Consider the following 22,140-nt stretch of genomic DNA (forward strand, 5'->3'; position numbering starts at 1 on the left):
AGATTTCCTTCAATCAATTTAAACACCAACGAGGCCTATCAACTTCTGGCTGGTCCACTAGCTAAGTGCGTTCTGCTTTGTAGGCCTTAATTGAAAACAACTCAATTTCTCCGCTCCAGTGTGTTTGGTTGTTTCCTAATCACACACATACTTCAACTCTGACTCAGTGGAGTGCCAAAGCCATTTTAATAACCTAAATTTACAACTCCGACCCAATCATTAATTGAGATAAAGTTAGGAGACGTGTAGAAATAGCCTCTCTTGTAGACGATTGAGTGTGGCCAAAAGAGAGTAAAAGCTGCAGCTGAAATCCCCACAGAATCAGTCTATCATTTTTTACTATCTTGTGTTGACATAGTTGAGTAAATATCGAAGTCGCTGGGGGATGCGAACGCTTGGACTATCAATCACTCCTGTGAATTTAACAAGACCAATAGATTTTTTGCCAAGATTAAGTCAGTGGTCTACGATTTGCTCTCTCAAGATGAAAAAAAGGACATAATCACGTGACCTGGAGAGCTGATAGTCTTCACAAAAAGCGAGGGGTTTGATTTTTGAGGGAAGTTCAAAAGCCACTTGTTACAAGTTCAAAGAATTATTAACTCCTGTTCCCCTTTTTTCTTAGATGTTGCGTATTGTAAAGACACAGCATAACAAATAAACTCAGTAAAGACCAAAGATATGTACCTTTTTACACATGCTAATTAGTGACATTAAAGTAATGTAACTGTAGACTGGTTGAAATTTCCGTTATTTCCCTTATCCAAGTCTTTATGCAACACTCAAAGTGCTTTCTTAGTACAAAAAGACTGGTTCACCCATTCACACAAGTGCCTTTTTTCTATGGTAAGCACTTTTAACCTAGCATTCAAACACCCACACTCTAGTTTCAGTGTCTTTCTTAAGGATGCTTTGGGACAGGTGGAGAATGGGTTCGAACCACCACCCTTCTTATTAATAGACAACTTACTCTAACTCTTGGACTACAGATGCCACAGCCACATGAATTCTGGATCAAATTTCAAAATGCAACACTATTCTTTACTAACAGGGCTTTAACGTAGCCTACATAAAGAGTACTACATTAATAAAGAGATGCTAAATGGGTAAAGGTAATACAAATAGCACTGTGGTTTCTGAGTCTAACAGCTTATTACACCATTTTCATTTCAACAGCAAAAATCTTGATGAGTTCATATTTATTAAATATGATAATATACATTTTAATAACTAGAATATCCACGTTCCCAGAAAGGATGACCCCACCATCTGTAATAATGATTAGCTAAGCCACAGGAGTGCTGGCACATTAGAGATGAAATCATAAGCCCTTAAGTTGCAATGAAGGATCGTTTTGCACAATAACAAATCTGGGAAACAGATACAGGTCTCTGTTTGCTTATAAATGCCTCAGCTGTAATAATTAGTTATTGAATATTTCATGACTCACATTTGTTGACATTTATTTAACTGTTCATTATAAGTACTGAAACTGGCAGCGAAAGGCATAGATGCAAAGACAGATGATAGGCAGATGGAGAGGGTGAACAAAGAAGAAAATAAAATGATGAAAAGAAAGAGAAGACAGTGAGCCAGGAGAGTGAAATGCTTATGAGTAATGGCCTTCATTATCAAGGAGCCAGACAGAAGGGAAATGGAATGATCACTCCCATCATCCCTGCTTGCTCTCCTTTTCCTCCCTTGCTCTTCTCGCTCTGTTTGTTGGCCATCCAGACTGTATCTCCTCTGGCCAGTTCTCTCTCGTCCCCGTTCCCCCCTTTTACGACCTCCCTCCTCCTCCCGAGACCTACTTCTGTCCAGCTGGAGGAGGTCCCTCATTTGTTACATATAGAAGAGGAGGGGGGAGACAGGGAGCTGGAGTTGGCGAGGAGGCATATGCAAAGTGGAGGCTGTATATAGAGCAGAAGTGTAAGGAGAAATTCAGGATGGAGAGGAGGAAGAAAGAGACCGAAAGGCGGAAAATATTATACTGTAAATGCAATCATACACTGCAGTTAGCAAGAAGAGTACCGTAATTGTCGGGCTATAAGCCGCTACTTTTTGCACAAGCTTTGAACCCTGCGGCTTTTAGTCAGGTGCGGCTTTTCTATGATTTTTGTCATATCGTAAGACGATTTGTTTTGTTTGTTCCGCTGTTGTACGGCACTACGTTGCCTGGCGGAAGGGCATGTGATCAGACACACAGTATCGGGCTTTAAGAGTGGTATGTTGGTCACGTGTCCATCCACCAGGCAACGTAGTGCCGTACGAAGCAGCGCGAAAAACAAACTTCAAAGTAGCGCTACGCGTTCAGTGGGAGGCGTGGATGACGAGCGGGGATAAACTTGCGAAAAGCAAGTTATGCTCAACTCCACCAGTGGATTCTGACAGCGTGGAAAAGTGTGAAAACATCCATGATCACCAACGGATTTCGAAGGGCTGGACTGCTGCATGATGGAGAGGAGGACACCGCCACGGCCCTTCAGAGGTTGTTCGACTCTGACACTGACAACAAGGATTTGTTTGGTTTTGAAAGTGACAACGAAGGAAAGAAGCTGAGAGTGGATGACGTAGCCATCCTGAGCCTGTTCGTATCCGACACTGGAGAAGAGGACTTTGGTGGTTTTAGTGCGCAGGAAGATGGTGGTGAATGACTGACTTTTCTTCTTGTTAAAGCCGTGTCACTGCACCTGAGCCTAAAAGGTTGGCTGAATCTATTTTTCTGGTGCGCTGTAGGTTATTGTTATGTACTACATTTGTTACTCATTTATGAAGCACTGTACATGTTTCGTACTTGTAATTACCGGTACTTGTACATATACCTAAAAAGTTATGCAAATATGTACCCCTAATTTGTTTTTCAAAATATTAATAAAAGGGGTGTGTCTCCAAACAGCCATCTCTTTCCTGACAATTCCCTTTGTGCATATTCTCTTACATATGATAAGTAAACATTGAAACACCTGCGGCTTTTAGTCAGGTGCGGCTAATGTATGTACAAAACAGGATTTTCCCCTGATTTTAGCTTGTGCGGCTAATATTCAGGTGCGCTTTGTAGTCCGGGAAATACGGTATTTAAATCCCTAAGTGTGGTAAACCCAGCTAACAGATGTATAGCTACAGACCATGTGAAACAGTAAAACAGTTGTCTCGTGACTTTTTTGGACATATTTGGTTCTCTTTTTTACAGCACCCAGAAAAAAATGGATGTTTGAAACACCTCATCCATTAAAAAAACATATTAATACATGTGGCTTCCCTCTGAGGAAAAACTAAGAACTGCACAGACGGCTACTTGTCCATGGCATTTATTTAAACTTCCGACCATTCTTTCATGCAAAACTACTTCAGATATCTTGCATGTACTGTGCATTTAAAATCCCTCTATAACATATCATTGGGATTCAGACTTTGCCCTTTTTTCACTGAATCATTACATAACCCTCCATTGCTTCTGTTCGAGCAAGTCTTTGGTGAACTTGTTTATTGTTAGTGTTTAGTGTTGCTCTAATGGGGTTTTTTAACACACAAGCTTTTTCCTGGCACAGTGTCCATGCAGATGAAATTTGTGCCGTCTCTTTGTTAGACACCTGTACTTTGACAACAAAAGCTATGTCTAGTGGCAGATTTATACCTTTTCCTCCACTTATCCAAATCAGGATTACAGTGGGGCCGGAGCTTATCCTGGCTGTCATGTAGGGGGTGCAAGTTGGACAGGGCTAACACAGTGAGACAGACAACCATTCACACCTACGGCCAATTTAGAATCACCAATTAGTCTAACAAGCATATGTTTGAACTGTGGGAGGAGGCTGGGATACCCGGAGAGAATGCACAGGGAAAGCAGACTCCACACAGACTCAGCGTAGGGGAGGAGCCAAGCCTGCTGGTAGATTCACACCAGAACCTTCTTCCTGTGAGGAAACAGCGCTAATCAGGCTCAGATCTTGCTATGAAAATTGGACATGTTTTGCTCTTGGGACAAAGTTTCCTGGGTGACCAATCTTGGATAGTTAATTGAAGTCTTGTATGTTAATTTCAAATAACTACTGAATAATTTGAACATTCCTTACCAGACTCGTAGGAATTCTGTTTACATATTGATATGATGACTCCCAAGAGAATCTCTAATCATTGGCACCTGGGATCTGATGTAAATTTTATGAATTTGAAAGTATAACAAATATAAGAGTGCCCTCAGTTTCTTCCATTTAACTCATCTGTTCTTTAAGATTTGCTTGAATTATGAAACAAAGTGTAAATTTAATGCATCACTTGTTTCAGATCATTGCTTTTAACAAACAGCCGTTGTTTCAAAGAAATGTTGTTCATCCAAATATGGGATGTGTTCACCTTTTTTTCAAGTTGTATCAGCCTTTTAATGTAACTGTCTTAGTAGCCTAAAATGTACTACTGTTCTTTTAATCTATAATTTATTTTTATGACTTCATCTTTCAGAAACTGCCGCAAGGGCACATAATAAATTCTAATAACTGAGTATGCTATTAGGTGCATTAATATATTCAGCAACACAAGTTCTGTCTCTATCTGTTCATCATTTTTTGCATAATTTTTTGTTACCCACCCCATACTCTGACTTTTTCTCTCCACTTCTCTATTGATCATTCTGTTTGTATCCTCGCACAGCATTTGTCCTCCCAGCGTACTTTGTTCTATCATGTCTCTGATCTCCCCCCTTCTACTTGCTTCTCACAAATTTTATCCACCCTCCCTTCCCCCGCCTTCTCACATGTTCACTCCCTTCTATCTTTTTTCTGCTTTGACTTCTGTGCACTGAGCTACTTTTTGTCCACATTAGTCCCTGGGTTTTGGTGTGCGTGGGTTTGCAAGTATCCGTGCGCGTATGTGCATGCCCTGCCTCTCTGTGAAGCCGAATCGGGGGATTAGCTTAAAGTCAAGGGAGCGTGGGGAATCCTTAAAAATCACTCTTTGTGACCGATAACGCCTCTCTTCCGATCACTGCCTGTGTCTCTGCGCAGCCAGACCCTGCCTGAGATTGATCAATGACGGTACGCCAATTAGCAGTAAAACTCTGGAGGTGGGTGTAAGTGAATGAGTGAATCGACTTTTTATAGGATGCATGTCATGTACTGTATAATCTGTACATGACATGCATACTATAAATATATCACCTGCTGCCCCTCTCTGCTCTGCAGCATTTCCTACCGTCACTTTATCTCATCGCTGGACAGCAAACACTCAACCTCTGTCCTGTATGCTCTCCCCTCTGACCGAACAGCTCTGTTTCTCTTCCATCTACTATACAAATCTAAAACTTGCTGTAATATAATCATATAATTGCATATTTATTCTCTCTTTCCAATCCCAAAGACCCTGACAGATCCTATCCCTGATTCCTTCATGTCTCTTCACACTTCTTATCTTTCATTCTTCTCCTCTTAGTAACAGTGAACCCCATCCCCTTTCCAGAGCAGTTCCTATTGCATCATTTAGCACCCCCGTGTCTCCCACTGCTATGTCTAGTTCTGTGCATTTGTGTGTTTGAGTGTGTCACTGTGATTCTGAAAATGTTTCAGAAGCTTTTGTGAGTGTCTACTTGATTGTTCCTGTGCAAGTAACTTTGTGTGAGTGTGCGAACTGTCAACCTCTGTCAGCTTTGTGAAACTGCCTTTGGTTGTCCTCAGGACACTGAGTGCGTAAATGGCTTGCACTCATGCAAATATGAACAGTCTCTCAGTGGGTGGACAAAGAGCCAGATGGGATTTTCACAAAGCTTTCTATTTAGCATGAGTCAAACATGTGTCTTAGGCAGGGCAACACATCACCGAGTGGCAGGACAAAGACAATGTAGACTACAGTATTTTTGACTCGATGCAAAGCCACTCGTACTTATCTCTGTGTGTTTCGGTGTGAACCACTAGCCTTGACCATCAGCACTACGCCAGTGTACCCGACGGGCTCCAAAGTTATGCTTTACATGGGGAAACTCACAATGTGGTCTGGTTTACTGGCTGATCTACATCCCTGCCCTCATCCATAGCCACATGCTGTGGGTAGTGACCGAAAGTATAAGACTTCAATTACAAGCAGCAGAGATTAGGTTCCTCTTAAGAGTGCCTAGCGTCTCCTTTGCCGGTACAGCAGGTGCTCAGAAGGTGCTCAGAACAGAGATGATCCTCCTTCACACTGAAAGAAGCCAATTTAGGTTCAGGCATCTGTCCAGAATGCCTTCTGCCCACCTCCCAGGTGAGCTGTTTTAATCATGTCCAACTGGGAGGAGATCCTCTGGCATGCCCAGAACATGTTTCTTTGTTGGCTTGGGAACGCCACAGTGTTTCCATATAGGAAGAGATGAGCTTTAGTGGACTTAATAGATAGATGGATGAAACTCCCAATGAAAATACTAACATGCTGGTGATAGGATGGCAAATTGATTGCCATGTCTTTCATCCTGGCTTACTATGTTACCACACTGACATGAACTAATTACCACTGAAAAGAAAGTACAGCTGTGGTTCACCGGAATATCGATATTTCACAAACCTCATCAGGATTCATACCTTTAGACCATGAATATCTGAAAAAAGTTTCATGGAAATCCATCTGGATCAAGCTGTGAACTGACTGACAGACCAACTTTGGAATCTGTAGAACCATGCCATTATCCTGTCTAAAAACCTAGCACTTTAAAAGGAGCCTATGATACACTTTGTACAAGTAGTTTGCATGTGCCTTAACTTATTACAGAAGACCATGATAATCTAAGCAGTCTCATACATGTTTATACATGATAGAAGTGAGTGCGTAATACAGAAACATATGAAACAACAGACATTGGTGGTTTTGGTGCAATAGTTCACACTATTATATATGTGAGAATAGGGAACATACTCTTTTGTATCAGCTCAGAAGGTCAGCCACTGTCTTCAATAAGGATAGAGGTAACATTTTCACTAAGTGGGGTTTTTTTATTTGCCCACCTAGCATAGCGTCAATAAAAGCCTCATTTCCAGTAACTCACTTGGTCCTGCTTTAGAGAAAGGAGACACAGTGGCTTCTATACCTTCCCAGATTGCATTCATTTTATTCCACCTATTCCCCAGTCTCATCTAAAGGTTCACCCACAAGCTGTGAGTCAGACAGCAAAATGAGCCACCCACAAACCCCTCCCTTCACCCCATCTGTCTATCTAAACAGCCAATTCAGGGATGGCACAGAAGGTGCGTCAACTACGCAATAACTAATTATTTGGAAAATCCAGTCTGAAGACTGATCTCTGTAAGCCTAAGCTTAATAAGGAAAAGGAGTATATAACCTCTGTTTCAACATATACTTTTGCTGACTCCTGTTGAGCCAGCTGCTACTGTGTGCAGACAATATCTCACTTGTTTACAATATAAATTGAGCTGTTTTCGGTGCAGTTGTCTACCCTTTGCAACCTTTTTAATAATCATTTCTTGGCGTCTTTCCTTTGCTTTCATTTTAATAAAATTTTTAAAAAAAATCTGGAATATAGTGTGCAGTGGTAAAAATGTTTTTCAAAATTTACATTTTTGCTATATGTTTGTATTGAAAATATTTTAATGCTGAGGGCATCTTTTGTAAAAATGGCCTATTTTGTGCATGCATGAACACCAATAAATATCAAAGATTTCTGTCCTCCCACTCTGCTGTCACTATTTTCTGTCTCCACCGACTGAGTGTTTGGATAGCAGTGCATAATGTGTTATATAAGCTTTGTTAAACAGATCAAGAAAATTCCCCAGGTCCCACCTTATACAGAAGACAAGCTGTGTTTCACTTAACTGGCTTCCTCATTACAGCTGATGTGTGCACAACCAGTGTAATGGAGCATAATCTAATCATCCTGAGAGAACTGGATACATAGAAAACAATCGACAGTAAAAACGCACCAACATACACCAGTGCTTAAATATATAGATGTACGAATGGACTCTGAAACATTTTCTGAATGCGTAGGCACACATTCTCACACACACACACGTATCAGACAGAGCTGGACGGCTCTCCCATTTGTTGAATAATGCATTAAGAGGCTTGTTGCCACAAGGAAATGATAAGCCTTGCTTCTCATGGTATAGAGGAGGTTTAATTATCCGGTGTCTGTGTAATCACATGGAAACAGCTTCCCACTCGTCTTTCATTAGGCCCTTTATAGCCGTTATAGCTGAGGGGGCACTGTTTTATGAATTATTGAACAAATTTTGTCGTGCACATGTACATCTTAAGGCCTCAAGGTTGCAAATTTTCTTCAAACTCGTTGTGAGACAGAGCAAATGTCCTCCACTGGCCTATCTGGTCTCTTTCATTTGAGGAGTAGGAGAAAGGACAGGAGCTGTTGTGTCATGTGCTGGTTTTGGGTAAACACAGACAGAAAGCCTTAAAATAGATTTTTTTCTCTCTCTTTGTTTAGACTGTCTCTGGTGCTGGACAGATGGGATTTCATTTTGCACAAAGTGATGTGTGAAAGAAAACGATGCTCCGGTTGCTGTGCTTAAATGATACTGCTAAGAGCCGCCAGACACACATTTTGCATCCATCAATCAGCAGTGAAACAACTTCAATATGTAGTTTTTATACCAGTCAGTTCCGCTAAAGCTTTGCTGAGCATAAAAAAAGGGGGGGCTGAAAAAAAAAACATGATCTGAGACATTTAGGTCACTATAAACTGCATGCTCCTGGGAATTTATTTCCTGTGCAGTATCTGCTTGCTTGGACTGTACAAGCATAGTTACATCAGAAGGCAGTTCTCACACCACTCCTATATTATATAAGTTTTTCTCTGGTGGTATCCACCACAGTCTAAGATGAGGCGAGCCAACATTATGTACAAAATTAAACAATTAGTCTTCCTCTCTCCCCATAGACTAGAGTGCTTTAGGTGAAGCCCTGTAGCTTGTGCACATTCCTTTATCTTGTCTTATGATACGTTGTGTATCTGGATAGGTTCGCTGCACCGCACTCTTCTGTATGAGCTTAGACACTGTTTTGAAATTACATACATTTTTGTGACATATCCTTTACTTCCAAAGTACGACAAAATTATATGCAAAGAAAAAATATTTTTCCAAATAATTTTACTAAAACATTTCATTATAATGTAATGTAAAATAACACCATGCAAGTGACATGTAACATTAGTTACAGCAAAAATGGACCACAGTTGGCTACAGTATAGTATACATAAAGTAGTAAGAATGCTTTATGTTTAAATGCCTCAATCACACAGGTCTAGAGACTGGTTAGTGATCATGTAGCAACCACTGGTTGGAGAACACACATTTTTCCTCGTGGCCAGTGGTTGTGAGTGGTTGCTGGCAGTTGCTGTGAATTTGATTGTCAAATCCCTCTTCATACAAGTATATCAGAGACCTGCATGTAAGTGCATTCTGTGTCAGATTGGAGAGTGGTGACAGTTCTTAGCCAGCGCAAAATTGAGTGCACAAGGGTATATGGTGCTACATCAAAACATCCTTGCAATTGCTTTGGTTGCTAGCAGGTTGCTAGGGTCGCCTGTAGCTAGCATGGCAGACATCAACTTGGCCGCAAACACCAGCAAACTACTCATCAAGCAACGATGAAAGAGTGAAATATCTGATGCAGTCTGGAAGTAAAAGTTTCACTTGAAATGTATTGGTTGCAGTGGTAAGGCACAACTTTTGCTTTGAAAGCAAACATTCCCTATTTCCAGAGTGTGTCGCCCTTTCTCATGCTTCACTCGCTCACAGTAAAATGGTGAGTATTTGCAGACAATTCAGCATCTTTCGTTCAAACCACATACAACTGTGAGCAAAGCAATCGCAAGAGAGCTCTCGGTACAGCACTCTTTTTGCAACCAGTCACAACTGTCAGCCAGTTACCTACAGCAACCACTAAGAGCCACTCAGGCGTTTCCTTGTGAACAGTGACTGCCGGTCGTTAACTTGTCTCAAGGCCTGTGTGACTGAGGATTTGCTATTTTATATCCAAAGAAAGAGAAGCTTTAAATTTCTGTATAAAAATGTCATTAAACTGAACTGACAAGAGTAAACTATAACTGACTGACTGTGCTGACCCTAAGGGTACTGCAAAGTGTGTTGACGTAGGGGGGAATCTTAAATTTGTTTTTCTAAGATGATAAATTGCCCACTGGTTTTTTTGCTTCTGAAAAATCAAAAAAAAAAATTTATAGGATAAAACACTTCGGAGTTCACATGCACTGAAAACACTCCTCCGCACAGCCTTTGTATGTTTGTATGTGTGGACATCTTCATACCTGGATGCCCTCTGTGCCGGGCTGCTGCAATAGTTTGACGGTGCGTGTGTGTGCTGTCTTCTGGCCACGGCCGTCGTGCCAGGTCAGGTTGCTGCCTCCGGCGTGACGCGGCAGCTGGTAACTCAGCTCCTCAGCAGACACCGTGTGCTCCAGGGAGGCACGGCAAAAACTGAAGCTGGACGCCGCTGACAAGAGAGCAAAGAAGAAGAACCAGCAAATGAAACAGAACGAAACAAGCAGAGGAGAAATAATAGATACTGATAAGCACTCACTTTGTATTTTCTTTACGAAAGGGGTTTTCATAAGGTCCATGGACTGAGAAACAAGAACATCCAAACCTAACAAAAATAAATGATTGATAATCCTCTAGGAGCTTAACAGGAAGCATTCACCCCAGATTACATGCTTTGTGTACTGATTCTAGTACAGCTACAAACAGATGGCTGTTTTGGTGATGGTGGTGGGCAGCAGTGCAACTACAGTGTGATCTCCAATTATGCTGAGTGCATATTCACAGAGGCACTGCATGATTTCTGGAACTGTGTCTCTCTTTCAGATTAGTCCTTGATTATTTAAATCCTACTTCATGAATATTTTATTTTTTTTTATTTTTCTATCTTTACCCCTGTTCCCTGTCATGACTAAACGCTTGCTATGAGACACTGAAGCAGACAAGTTGTCAGTGCGGGGTCAGAGTATAGTTCTGTGAAGGCCAAAGGGCATCTTCTACAGTTCACATCAAGTTGAATGAGCTATTTTACTGTGGTTAGTCATCTGTAGCCATGGATTTATTTCAAAGCGTCGACACGCAGTCATTGCTCAGTTTACCTAAGCATTGATTTAATGTGATGTAATGCAAATAATAAGAGGCTAGGCGGCAGGAGGCGGTAGAGGGGTAAAAAGGTCAAGAGGGTGTGTAAACAGAAAGAGAATTGATGACAGTTAACTGGTTAACATAGTCATTTTGCTGTAATTATTAAAAAATGTGATAGATAAGAAACCTGCTTATTAGGGGTAAATGGGAAACCTTGTAAACATGCAACCACCGACAACTAATATTCTGTAAATCATTTATACACTCATTCTGGATTGTTTTGGTCCAAACAAAAATGAAACAATATTTAAGTTTTGACCACAAGCTCTTTGCCAGCCGAGTATTTGCTTTGTGGTACTAGATGAATTTCAGACAATGAGCTGCATTTAGGCAGTGTCAGAATGGGGAAGAAAAGGTGATTTAAGGGACTTTTAACGTGACATAATTGTTTGTAACAGATGGTCTGGTCTGAGCATTTGATCCAGTGATCTACTGCTACAGGTCTCTGAGTGAAAATGCCTTGTTGATGCCAGAGGTCAGGGGAGAATGGTCAGACTGAGCTGACAGCTAGGCAACAGTAACTCAAATAACCACTTGTTACTACCAGAAGAGCATCAGAGAATGCATATGTCAAACTCTGAAGCAGATGGTCTACTGGTATGTGTCCATTCCTGTCAGCTAAGAAAAGGAAACAGGCTATAATTTACACACGCTCACCAAAATTGAATAACAATAGAATAAATCTTGTCTGGTCAGGTGAGTCTCAATTTCTGCTGCAACATTTGGGTGGTAGAGTCAGAATTTGATGCTTGGATAGACTAGAAGAAAGCCAATGACTCAATGCCTCACATGGATCCTAAAATGTCTATAATTATACAAGATCAACATGGTCTTTTGAACAAGTCACCATCAAATGCGAGATATACCAGGATGTTCTGTCACAACTGTTCAGCAAAAGGCCTAAAAACACCCTTAGCCAGATCATCAACAAGACTGGCTACAGGCACCGAATACAGAATGGAGTAAACATTAGCCACCTCCTCTACATGGATAACATCATGTATGTTATAAATTAAAAACAATATAAATTCTAGGACTAGGATGAGCAACGACATCAAAATGTCGTTTGGACTGGAGAAGTGTAGCTGGATCGTAACTAAGAGAGGGAAAGTAGTCTGAACTGAGGGGAATGCACTACCAAAAGGCAACACTGCAGACATCAAGGACAGATACAAGTACCTGAAAATCCCACAGAAAAATGTGAACCACTTGAAAAGAGACCACATCTTTGCTGCAACCACCAAATACCTGCGGGGAATAAGGCAAGTCCTGAAGAATCAGCTGAATGGGAAGGACAAGATCTGGGCAATTAATACCTAAATCCTATCACTCATCAGATACCCTGCTGGGATAATCAGCTGGCCAAAGGAGGCGATAGAAGCCACCTACATCAAGAGTTTCACCACAAATGCAGCAATCTGTAACTATAAACTAAGTGGAAGGATGGAGGCCGAGGACTAGCGTGTGTCAGATCCACTGTCCAGGATGAGACAACGAACATCCATGAGTACATTAGAAAGATGGCCACAAGTGATCACATGCTTAGTACATACCTGAGAAAGAATAGGAGCAACAACAGGACCCATCATGGAAAGACAGGTCCCTGCACTGTACATACCACCGGCAGATGGAAGAAGTGGCTGCAGCACAAGTATAAGCTCTAAGCACAAGATCGATAGAGGCACCAAACACAACCCCAGGTACAGGCTGTATAAAAATGTCCCTGAGACAATCCAGCACATAACAGCAATGTGCAAGATGCTAGGAGGCAGGGCATGCATGGAACACAATAATCAAGTGACTGACATAGTATACAGGAACATCTGTGCCGAGTATGGCCTGCAAGTTCACAATAGGTCAAAGTGGCACACACCCATAGGGTTGTTAAGAATGACCAAGCTAGGGTCTTGTGGGACTTCCAGATACAGACACAACTGGTGATGGCTATTCAACTGGAGACAGTAGTGGTGGACAAGCACTTATACTTCAAACCACAAGTTTTATCTGACTATGTAAAAACCGTTAGTGAGATGGAGACAGACTTGCTGATGATAGAAGTAAAAGTGGAATGTGGAATAATAAATGTTGTATTCATTACTTATTGATCTGAAAGTCTCTTTACAAGAGAACAACATCAGCACATGCTTTGAGGGAACAACAACAAAAATTCTATCTTCTGTGAATGAATTCTTAAATTCTTTTCCTCATTCCTCCAAAGAGAGAAGGGAGAAACTGAACTGGGCTGAATCTGATCTTTCTGATGTGTTCATCTATCAGTCTACCAATTTTCTACATTTTTGTCTGTCTTAAAGGGACTTTTGACACTTGGTCATCTTGAAAGAACGAAAGGAAGTTCATTAACTAACATAGGATAACAATCTTTCCATTTCCATATTAGAATTAAATAAAGGCCTGCTGAGACCTGCTGTATGACAGCTGAAAATGGTGGGAAACAGCTGGTTGCAGCTCAGCAGAATCGGGAGGGGAGGGGACACTTTTTTCATCCCACACGTTGGTCCAAGTGAGCAGTGGTGAATACAGAATTCACACAGCCATGATGAGAAGACTAAGAAAAGGGGGTAGAGATGAAAAAGAAGAAGAAAGACCTGTCAGGAATCACTGATGTGTAGCCTTTTCTGCTTCTCTCCTTTCGTGTACGGTTTTCTCCCTCTGCACTCTTGTCTTGCACTTCACTCCTGCTTTCCCCATTTCTGTATGCTGCCACTTTTGTGTCTTCTTAAGCAGTATCTTCCTTGTTTCCCATCTTTCTTTTTCTCACTCACTCTCTTTCAGCTTTCTGGTTGTCAGCTCTTTGGGGTTGTCAGGAAAAACTAGGCCCAAACCTGATGTAATTACTGCCAGTCAGACTGAGGGGGAGGAGACAGGAGGAAGAAACACGGGAAGCTAAGTGCCTCACAACCCTAAAGACCTGCCAATCTCACAAAAAGAGACAAGAGAAAGTGCACAAGCAAGAGCAAGACAGAAAACAAAGTGAGGCGGGAGAGCCAAGCTGCAAATTAGCATCAGATTCATGCAAACCGATCAAACTTTATAAAGGTGAAAGAGCTCCAGAAGAAGGCAGGGAGACACATTAATAGACCACAGAACAACTTAATTTCACATGCTATTAAAGAGCAAGCTTTCAAGGTATAAGATGTAGACCTTTCACTTTACAGACATCACTTTTAACAGTATCATGACTTCCCTCTTCCACTGAAATCCCACCTTTGCCACATTGCCAGGCCTCACCACTTCCGTTACGTACAAATGAAGACAAACTGCTTATTCTGTGGTTTAATGGACTTAGTAGGCTCTCCCTCCTGGGACAGGATACTGCAGAGAATTTAAGATCAGGCAAAGATGATTAAATATCCATACCTTTCAACTGACATCGCTTTTGAAATGACATTGCAGCATATCCCTCTGCTGCTTGCATTTAGGGACGCAAAGCTTTAAGACCATGCACGTGCACTATCATCTATCTGTGTTAAAGCCCTTCAGATCTTTATGATCTGGGGTGATTACCACCCTTACCATTGAAAAAAAAAAAAGGTGTTATCAGTCACCTTTACTTGTCTGTCTCAGCTTGAATTTGATCTGGCTCGACAACCGCACTATCTCCACTGTCCTATTTGTCACTATCTGGTGTTGCATTATCTCTCGCTGCCCTTGCTGGTGACTTTTTTTCACTTCCAGCCGAGGGAGTGTTGAGAAGACAACTAATGATGGAGGGTGGATGGTGGGAGGCAGAATGGAAAGACAAAAGCAAGATATGTGTCTTGCGGGTAGCTGAAAAAGAAGATACACCGTGATGGAGTGTAATTTAAGTCTGTACCTCCAGCTTCACATACTGAGAAAAAAGGTATGTGTATAGTGAAGGTGCCAAAATCAAGGGCAAAGTGTCGGACAGGTGTATGCGTCTGTTGTGTATGTGTGTGTGTAGAGGACAGGTAGGTCAATATGACTCAGCCCAGTGAAGTGTAACCTCATATCACCTCCTCTTGACAGAGCAGCATATCTGCTGTGCAGAGTGGCTGCTAACCCTCAGAGGTATTTCCTTTTGAAAAGGTAATTAAGCTGTTAGGTATGGCACCCAGGAAGGTCGTTCCAAGCCAAATCCCTCAGTAGATTAACATGGCGTCACCGAACATTGCTCATTTGACTCTAAAAAAGAGCATCTAAATTAGTCCATGTGGACTCTTTTGCTGTGTGGGCTTTTTGTTGAAGTTTGATTTCTGCATAACCTTGGCTTCAACTTTAGGATGCATCTGAATGTGTGTTTGCTTCATCCTTATGCATGGAGGATGAGGCAAGCGATCCGGTTATCCACCTTATTTCAGGCATCACAGAGAGGGTGCCACAGTGTATTTGAGCAGCATGATATTGGCATCGAGTACCTCCCCACCAAACACCTTTTAGTCAACTCTAAGATAAAATTTCTATTTGCAGTCCAAGTTTTATATAAAAAAAAAATCACAGTTACCCTCATTTCTCTGTAATCTTCAAGCGGGTGAAACTCTATCACACAGTGATTTCATGCCTGTATAACACATTAAACTTGGACTCCTAAATACAGCGTTCAGCAGACCAATGCTGCCAACACGTTTACCAATGATCCCAATTTGCTGGTCCTATAGCATGTTAGAGGTAAAGCATGGGGCTATTTACATCTCATCCATTCCACCAGACCCAGTTTTAACCCCAGGAATGAGCCATGAAATTACTCCATTTGAACAAGCAGGGGGGGGGAGAAGAATCTGGTCGCAGCTTTAAAAATAAATATAAAACCCAAGACCCCAGGGTTTTTCCCATGATGCACTGCAGTCTATTATCCACTCTGACATGAGACATTGTCACAGAGGCTGGGGCTGAGGTTTACTTTTCACAAGCGATCAGTGTCAGGGGAACACGCAAACAGAGAAATGGTAGTAAACAATGGACATCCACGACACAGGCTCCGAGGCCCGTCATCAACTCTCATCAGGGCACAGACGAGAGAAATGCCAACTTAATCTGTGTGTCTGATTGTGGGTGTTAGTAAATGCCAGCATACTCATACATACATTAATGGGACTCACAATGCCAGGATGCATACTCATATATTCACACATCTGTACAATCCCCTGTCTGTATTTGTTTAAGCCAGAGGATCTGAGTCAAGCTGCAGAGAGGCTGGATTCTGGATTCAAACTGCAGGGCAGTTATGGCTTACAGTGCACAGTGCAGCCAAGAACGCAGGTGGAGTTGGCATTTCTGTTATGATTTTGCCAGTGAGAGCTTGCACTACCCTGAGAGCACCTAACAGAGAATAACAAAAGCTGGTATAGGAAATGCCAGGCCAGCCTTGGTCTCCTCTTTGCAAGCAGTGGTGTGAGAGAGAAAAAAAAGCTCTGGAAAGGTCCCGCATTAAGGACAAAATGACTTTTATTCTCTAACTCTAGCCACCACCACACTCTCACAGAGACAGACAGAACTATTGATTATCCATCACTGTTTCAGAGAACATACAATTACAGATCACTTTAGATAAAACAGGCACAGACACAGACCACCTAACTCCTCCAATCGAGGTCACTGCCTGTCATATCCACTCCTGTTCAAAGGAACTTCCTACATGTTTCACACAAGAGGAAGAAAAAGAAGGACTACTAGGAAGAGCAGACAGGATATAAGGGTCTGACACGGTCATGCTCTCTTAAGTGGATGACGAAAAGTAACCCAGAGTAAAGGGAGAAACAGAACGTCAGGGAACTAGGTGAAATGACAATTCACAAAAGAAAGAGAATAGATGGAAAATTAAGCTTTAGAGAAGAGCATTAAAATTAATTGCACCAGGAAACGAAGGGGGAGGAAGAATGAAGGTGTGAACTGCTAAGAAGATGAGTTTGTGGAGATCATGCATGTCTATTGTTTTCTCCCCTTCACAGCCAAGCTCCTGTATGATGACATGGGAGGACAGATTAGATCTCACTGACAATCAATAATCCAGAGTGAATGTCAGAGGCAGAGGGAGGATGAGGAAGGACAAGGGGGAGGAGATGAGCTTGAATAATAGAATTTGAGGCGTGATCAGGGCTGAGCAAACCAGGGAAGAGACAAGATGCTTTGTTATAAACAATTTTATAGTAACTAAACCCTGAAATGAAACTTAAAACTTGACTTTGGCAATGCATAACTATTCTGATACCCGTACTTTTCATTGCAAAGTGATAAAAGGAGCAAAAAACAGCAGCCTGAAAACAAGGATTCTGAGTATCATCAAAATTAGCTCAACACTCAACACAAATGTGCATGAATTTGTTTTCTGTGTATATAGAAATGTAGTTAAAATCATCAAACTGCCTATTTTGAATCTTTAATTCTTATGCAGTCACTGTTTTCACAATGTTGCAAACTCAGGTCTCTTAGTTGTTCCTGGTTAAACATCTTTGTAAGCTGTGCCATCATCACTGCCTCCACCTTCAAATGTGGAAACACTCATGTGTTGTTTCTGTAAACACACCTTTATTATTGTTTTGAGAGTCATTATGACGTATTATGTCGTTGAGGTAAGAGGGCTTGTTGTATGGGTCTCATTTCAAGCCCCATATTTTTACACTTGACTCTGCCGTGGTACAGTCGCTTTGTATCACTTTAAAAATAATCCTCATTTATCTGATACTGGACCTTTCTGCAAACCTGTAGCTGATCACCACGCTGTGGCCCTACAGCATATCCACTCTCTCTGACGTCGTACAAATCCAAGAGTTGAAAAATAAACTTAACCCAAGAATAAGAAACAGTTTGAATTCTGGCCTGACCTCTTTATTTGACCATATGTAGTTCCCTTTACACTATAAAAGGGAAAAGATCCTAATATAAAGGCAACTACAGTAAGACTGTAGCAAACCACATGAAATATGAAGGTAAGAATGCAAAACGGGTTGGTTGTAGTAATTAACTACAGAAAATTATCCTCTGAGTCATTAGCAATTTTCAGTGAAAAACTCAGTGTACATTAACTGCTCTGCACCAAATGCCAGATGGACCCAGCAAGTAACAAAAGGGTGTGATATTAATAGTATACAGCATTATCACATTCTGTGAATCTACTTCATCAAGCTTGTGTGAGTGTGGATTGGTCAGAACTGGCTGACAGAGACCTGGCTGGCATGTGAGGACACGACCCAGCAACTGAAATCACATTACCATGTGAATATTTCAAATACTGAAAATAAAGACATTGTAGATCTACTTCACCTGTATGCTCTATGTATATGTACCGTTTACTGTATGACACATTGACAGTCTGCAGTAGGCATCCACTTACATAAAAAAAAATCCATAGAGTAATCATTACAAGGAATCAGTGATTTTCCATTGAAGCCTCAAGTGTCACATAGCAACCAGTATCAGTGTTTATGTACATGTTTGTGAAATATTATTTAACAAGCTGTAGAGAACTACACAGGTAACACAGATCAATCTGCCTATTCATAACTACTCAACTGTTATCATTCACAATGTGTGAAAGGCTTTGACAAATGTAATCAAATTAGCCTCATTAGGACTCAGAAATTAATCAAGGGAAATTAGACAAGGCATGAAAATTTACATGAAGTGCTCAGACCGAGCAAAGCGTGGTATACATTTTCAAATACTCATGACAGTGGCAGTGGTATCCCCAGGCAGATGTTATAATATTATAACTCAAACATAAACCATCCAGAACTGTACACTTTGCTGATTTAATTCCAGGTTTAGAGTTTGCTTTTTCAGATGTTTCAGAGAGATACCGTTTGTCAAGCGTGCCGTCCTCCTCTGTACGCCACAGGAAATAATCCAAAATAATGATGGAAATGAAATGACATAACTTCTCTGCTAAGAACAAAATTGGCTTCTTAAACATGCAGTGTTTGTTTACAGCTGTTCCCCTGAGTGGCAAAACATCCTCAGTGAGTGGATTAACGGATGCTTGGGTGCAAAATATCAAAGCACTGAAAAACTCAATTTCCTCCTCAACTTACAACCATGTCCTCGATAAAGCCAGCAGGAAATTAGTCATTTAACAGGTTATCGCAAAACAATGGCAGCATTCATTTCAATGTCAAAATATTATCTTTTCATTTAAAGAGCAGTTTAAGCCTATCACTGGAACCAAGAGCTATAAGCCAGATGGTGTGCTAATGAACTCTAAAGTGGTTCAAGCAATGAGACTAATAGGTTTTCTCGTTATTATTGTTTTGTTTTTTCCTCTAAATTGAAATTAAAGAAGCAATTTGAAAAAGCAAAATGCAGTATGGTAGTAGTTCCCAGTTCACATACCTTCAGTGATAGCCTGAAAGGCCGTCCGGCAGGGATTCGCCAAACTTTGTCTGCTGATCATAGAGAAATCGCCTCTTTATACTATTAGACAATAACTCCATACGGAGGTGGCGATCATCCGCAAGGGTTAAAAGCTCCTGGAGTGATACAAGGGAGTCTGTGCACAAGCTGCCACTCATAAACACACACACACACAGTGGCCTACAGTGGTGAGCATGAGCCGCACTTATTTGTGATTGTCATGTGGTCTGTAAATCAATGCAGTGCACTCACACTGTGGTCTGGGTTCAGTACTCAATATGTTATTGACTGTCCTTAAAGCTTTACTGTCACACAAACCCTGCTTTTGCTTATGTATGTCAGCGCACACGAAGCCTTCGCCACATATTAGAGAGGAAACATCGGAGCATAGCGTGGCCATAATAACCAGTCGATAGCACACAATGTACAAGCACACAAACACACACACACACACACACACACACTATTCTGCATAAATAAACACAAAGGTTATTGAACACCAGAGGATTTGCAAACAAAGAGGTGAATAAATGACCATTGTGAGCATTAGTTGATAATCTGCTCTACACCATCCCTGAATCCACACAAAGACACCAGGATGAGGGCATAAAAGATGATAAAGAGGAGGGGGGAGTAGGCTTATCAAAAGAGTGGAGAGCTGGTGTGGGGGAAAAAAAGAGATAAAAGTTAATGCTCTGCAGAAGCTAAGAGGTAAACAGAGAAAGACAAAAGAGCACAGTGAGGCGAAAAGGAAAATGTGCCAATGAATCTGGAGCTGAGATAGACGGGTCAAGACTGAAGGCTCCAGACAGGGAGTTAGTTTGCAAGCAGCATGAATGATTAGAAACTCAGCAGTAGAGGTGGTGATAGTGTTAACACTTCTGTCTGCCAACTGAAATATAACTCAGCGCTTTGAAGTTTTAAAAGTTTGTTGCAATGCTCATGTGATGCGATCCAGGAGGCTTCTTCTAATCTTTCCTGGAGGGGAGGGAAACGAGAACAAAGAGAGAGAGAAAGAGAAAGAAAGAAAGAAAGAAAGAAAGAAAGAAAGAAAGAAAGAAAGAAAGAAAGAAAGAAAGAAAGAAAGAAAGAAAGAAAGAAAGAAAGAAAGAAAGAAAGAAAGAAAGAAAGAAAGAAAGAAGGAAGAAAGGTTGGTAGAGAATGCAAAGGCTCCAACATGGGGCCACACAAAGAGGCTCAGGTAATACCTATAAGGCAGGTGAGTGGAGAATTGCAGCAGAACCACTAGCAAAAACAATCAGACACAGCCATGAAATTACTCTGCTCTTTTTTCATCTGTGCCTTAGTAGTGAGACACAGAGCATGTAAACCTTTGCCCGCTTTCTTCATCCCTTTAAAGTGTACCGTTTGAGCTTTAAAAAGACGCAACAAAACCAAGGTTTTCATCAGCAGCCGCAGCAGGTGTCTTCTGCGTGAACGTGAGCTGTCTGCCTGCGCCATCCAGTACGGATCGCTTGGCAGAGGCCCTCGCGGAACTTGCTTGATTTCAGTATAGCAGCATGACAAATTAGCTCACACCTGGGGGCACTCGCCCATTCTCCGGTCTCTGTCGGTCCTTGTAGTCCCACATGTCTCTGTAAGTCTCTGTACCATGTTGAGCTGATTGGGGGTCTGTCTCTCACAGCCTAATTGCCATGTTATCAGCTCCACTCCGGCACTGCCACTTCGCCCAGGCCTTTCAGTCAGGTGGACATGCCAATTACTGCTCCTCTACACACACACACACACACACACACACACACACACACACACACACACACACACACACACACACACACACACACACACTTGTTCTTGCTCACTCACATGGTTTCCGCAGCAGCTGATACAAAGCGGGTAGTTTGGAATAAAAAAGGGGAAAGGAATCAAATCTCTGCACCACCTCTATGTACACATGCTGAAAAATACACACACCAATACTAATAAAGTCTCAGCAGGAGTTTCTTGCCGGGGCCAAAGATCCCCGGGGTACCTTTCTACTTCTTCTCCTCTTAATCCTTTACTCCAAAACACACATTCTGTACCTATTTCATTTCTTGCCTTCCCTTCTCCTTATGGGCATTGTTCAGCAGTTCGAAATTGCATGTATTCTCTTTGTTTCCTTTCTAGGAATGAATTGACATCAGTGTCATGTCTAGAGATTGGCAGTAGATGGAAATGTCTCTCTCCATCTCCTACTAGCAGCTCTAAAAGGTCCAAAACCAAAAAGTAAAAATGAAAGCAAAGTTGTGGAGTTGCTCTTCAATTTTCAGACTGTGTATTATAACGCATAATAAACAGTCCCTGTTTTATGGCATTTGGATTATTGGTTTCTATGTAGTCTTGCTGACAAATAAACACACACATACACACACACACTCAAACTGCAATTATCACATATGCATTGGTGGAGGAAATAAAACTGTCAAGGATCGAGCCTGTGATGAAAATCCTCATTTACCGTGACCCTCCCTGAAACTGAGAAACAGAAGCACATGGATAATATTTATATTGCATTTTATAGAGAGGCAGTGTAATTGAATGGGCTGAAATCCACAGCTACAATAGTAATAATATCTTGAAAAGAAACCAAATTCTCTGCTGTCGTGCTCTGTGTGTTGTTAGTGTTGCAGAATTGCCTCAGTGTCGAGCCAAGTACAGGCTGTAATGCACAACATCTGCC

At 41.5% G+C, this 22,140-nt stretch overlaps 1 protein-coding gene across 1 annotated transcript in view; it reads right to left on the reverse strand.

Annotated features, from left to right (window-relative positions):
- samd10b (sterile alpha motif domain containing 10b) overlaps positions 1 to 22,140 on the reverse strand; it is a 58,706-nt gene that overhangs the window by 18,927 nt on the left and 17,639 nt on the right. Inside the window, exon 2 of the mRNA XM_031745508.2 lies at positions 10,259 to 10,443. Within this exon, the coding sequence (XP_031601368.1) occupies positions 10,259 to 10,443 (185 nt within the window). The remainder of the gene's footprint in view (positions 1 to 10,258; positions 10,444 to 22,140) is intronic.

The sequence above is a fragment of the Oreochromis aureus genome, linkage group 20 (assembly GCF_013358895.1).
Source record: "Oreochromis aureus strain Israel breed Guangdong linkage group 20, ZZ_aureus, whole genome shotgun sequence".
NCBI lineage: Eukaryota > Metazoa > Chordata > Actinopteri > Cichliformes > Cichlidae > Oreochromis > Oreochromis aureus.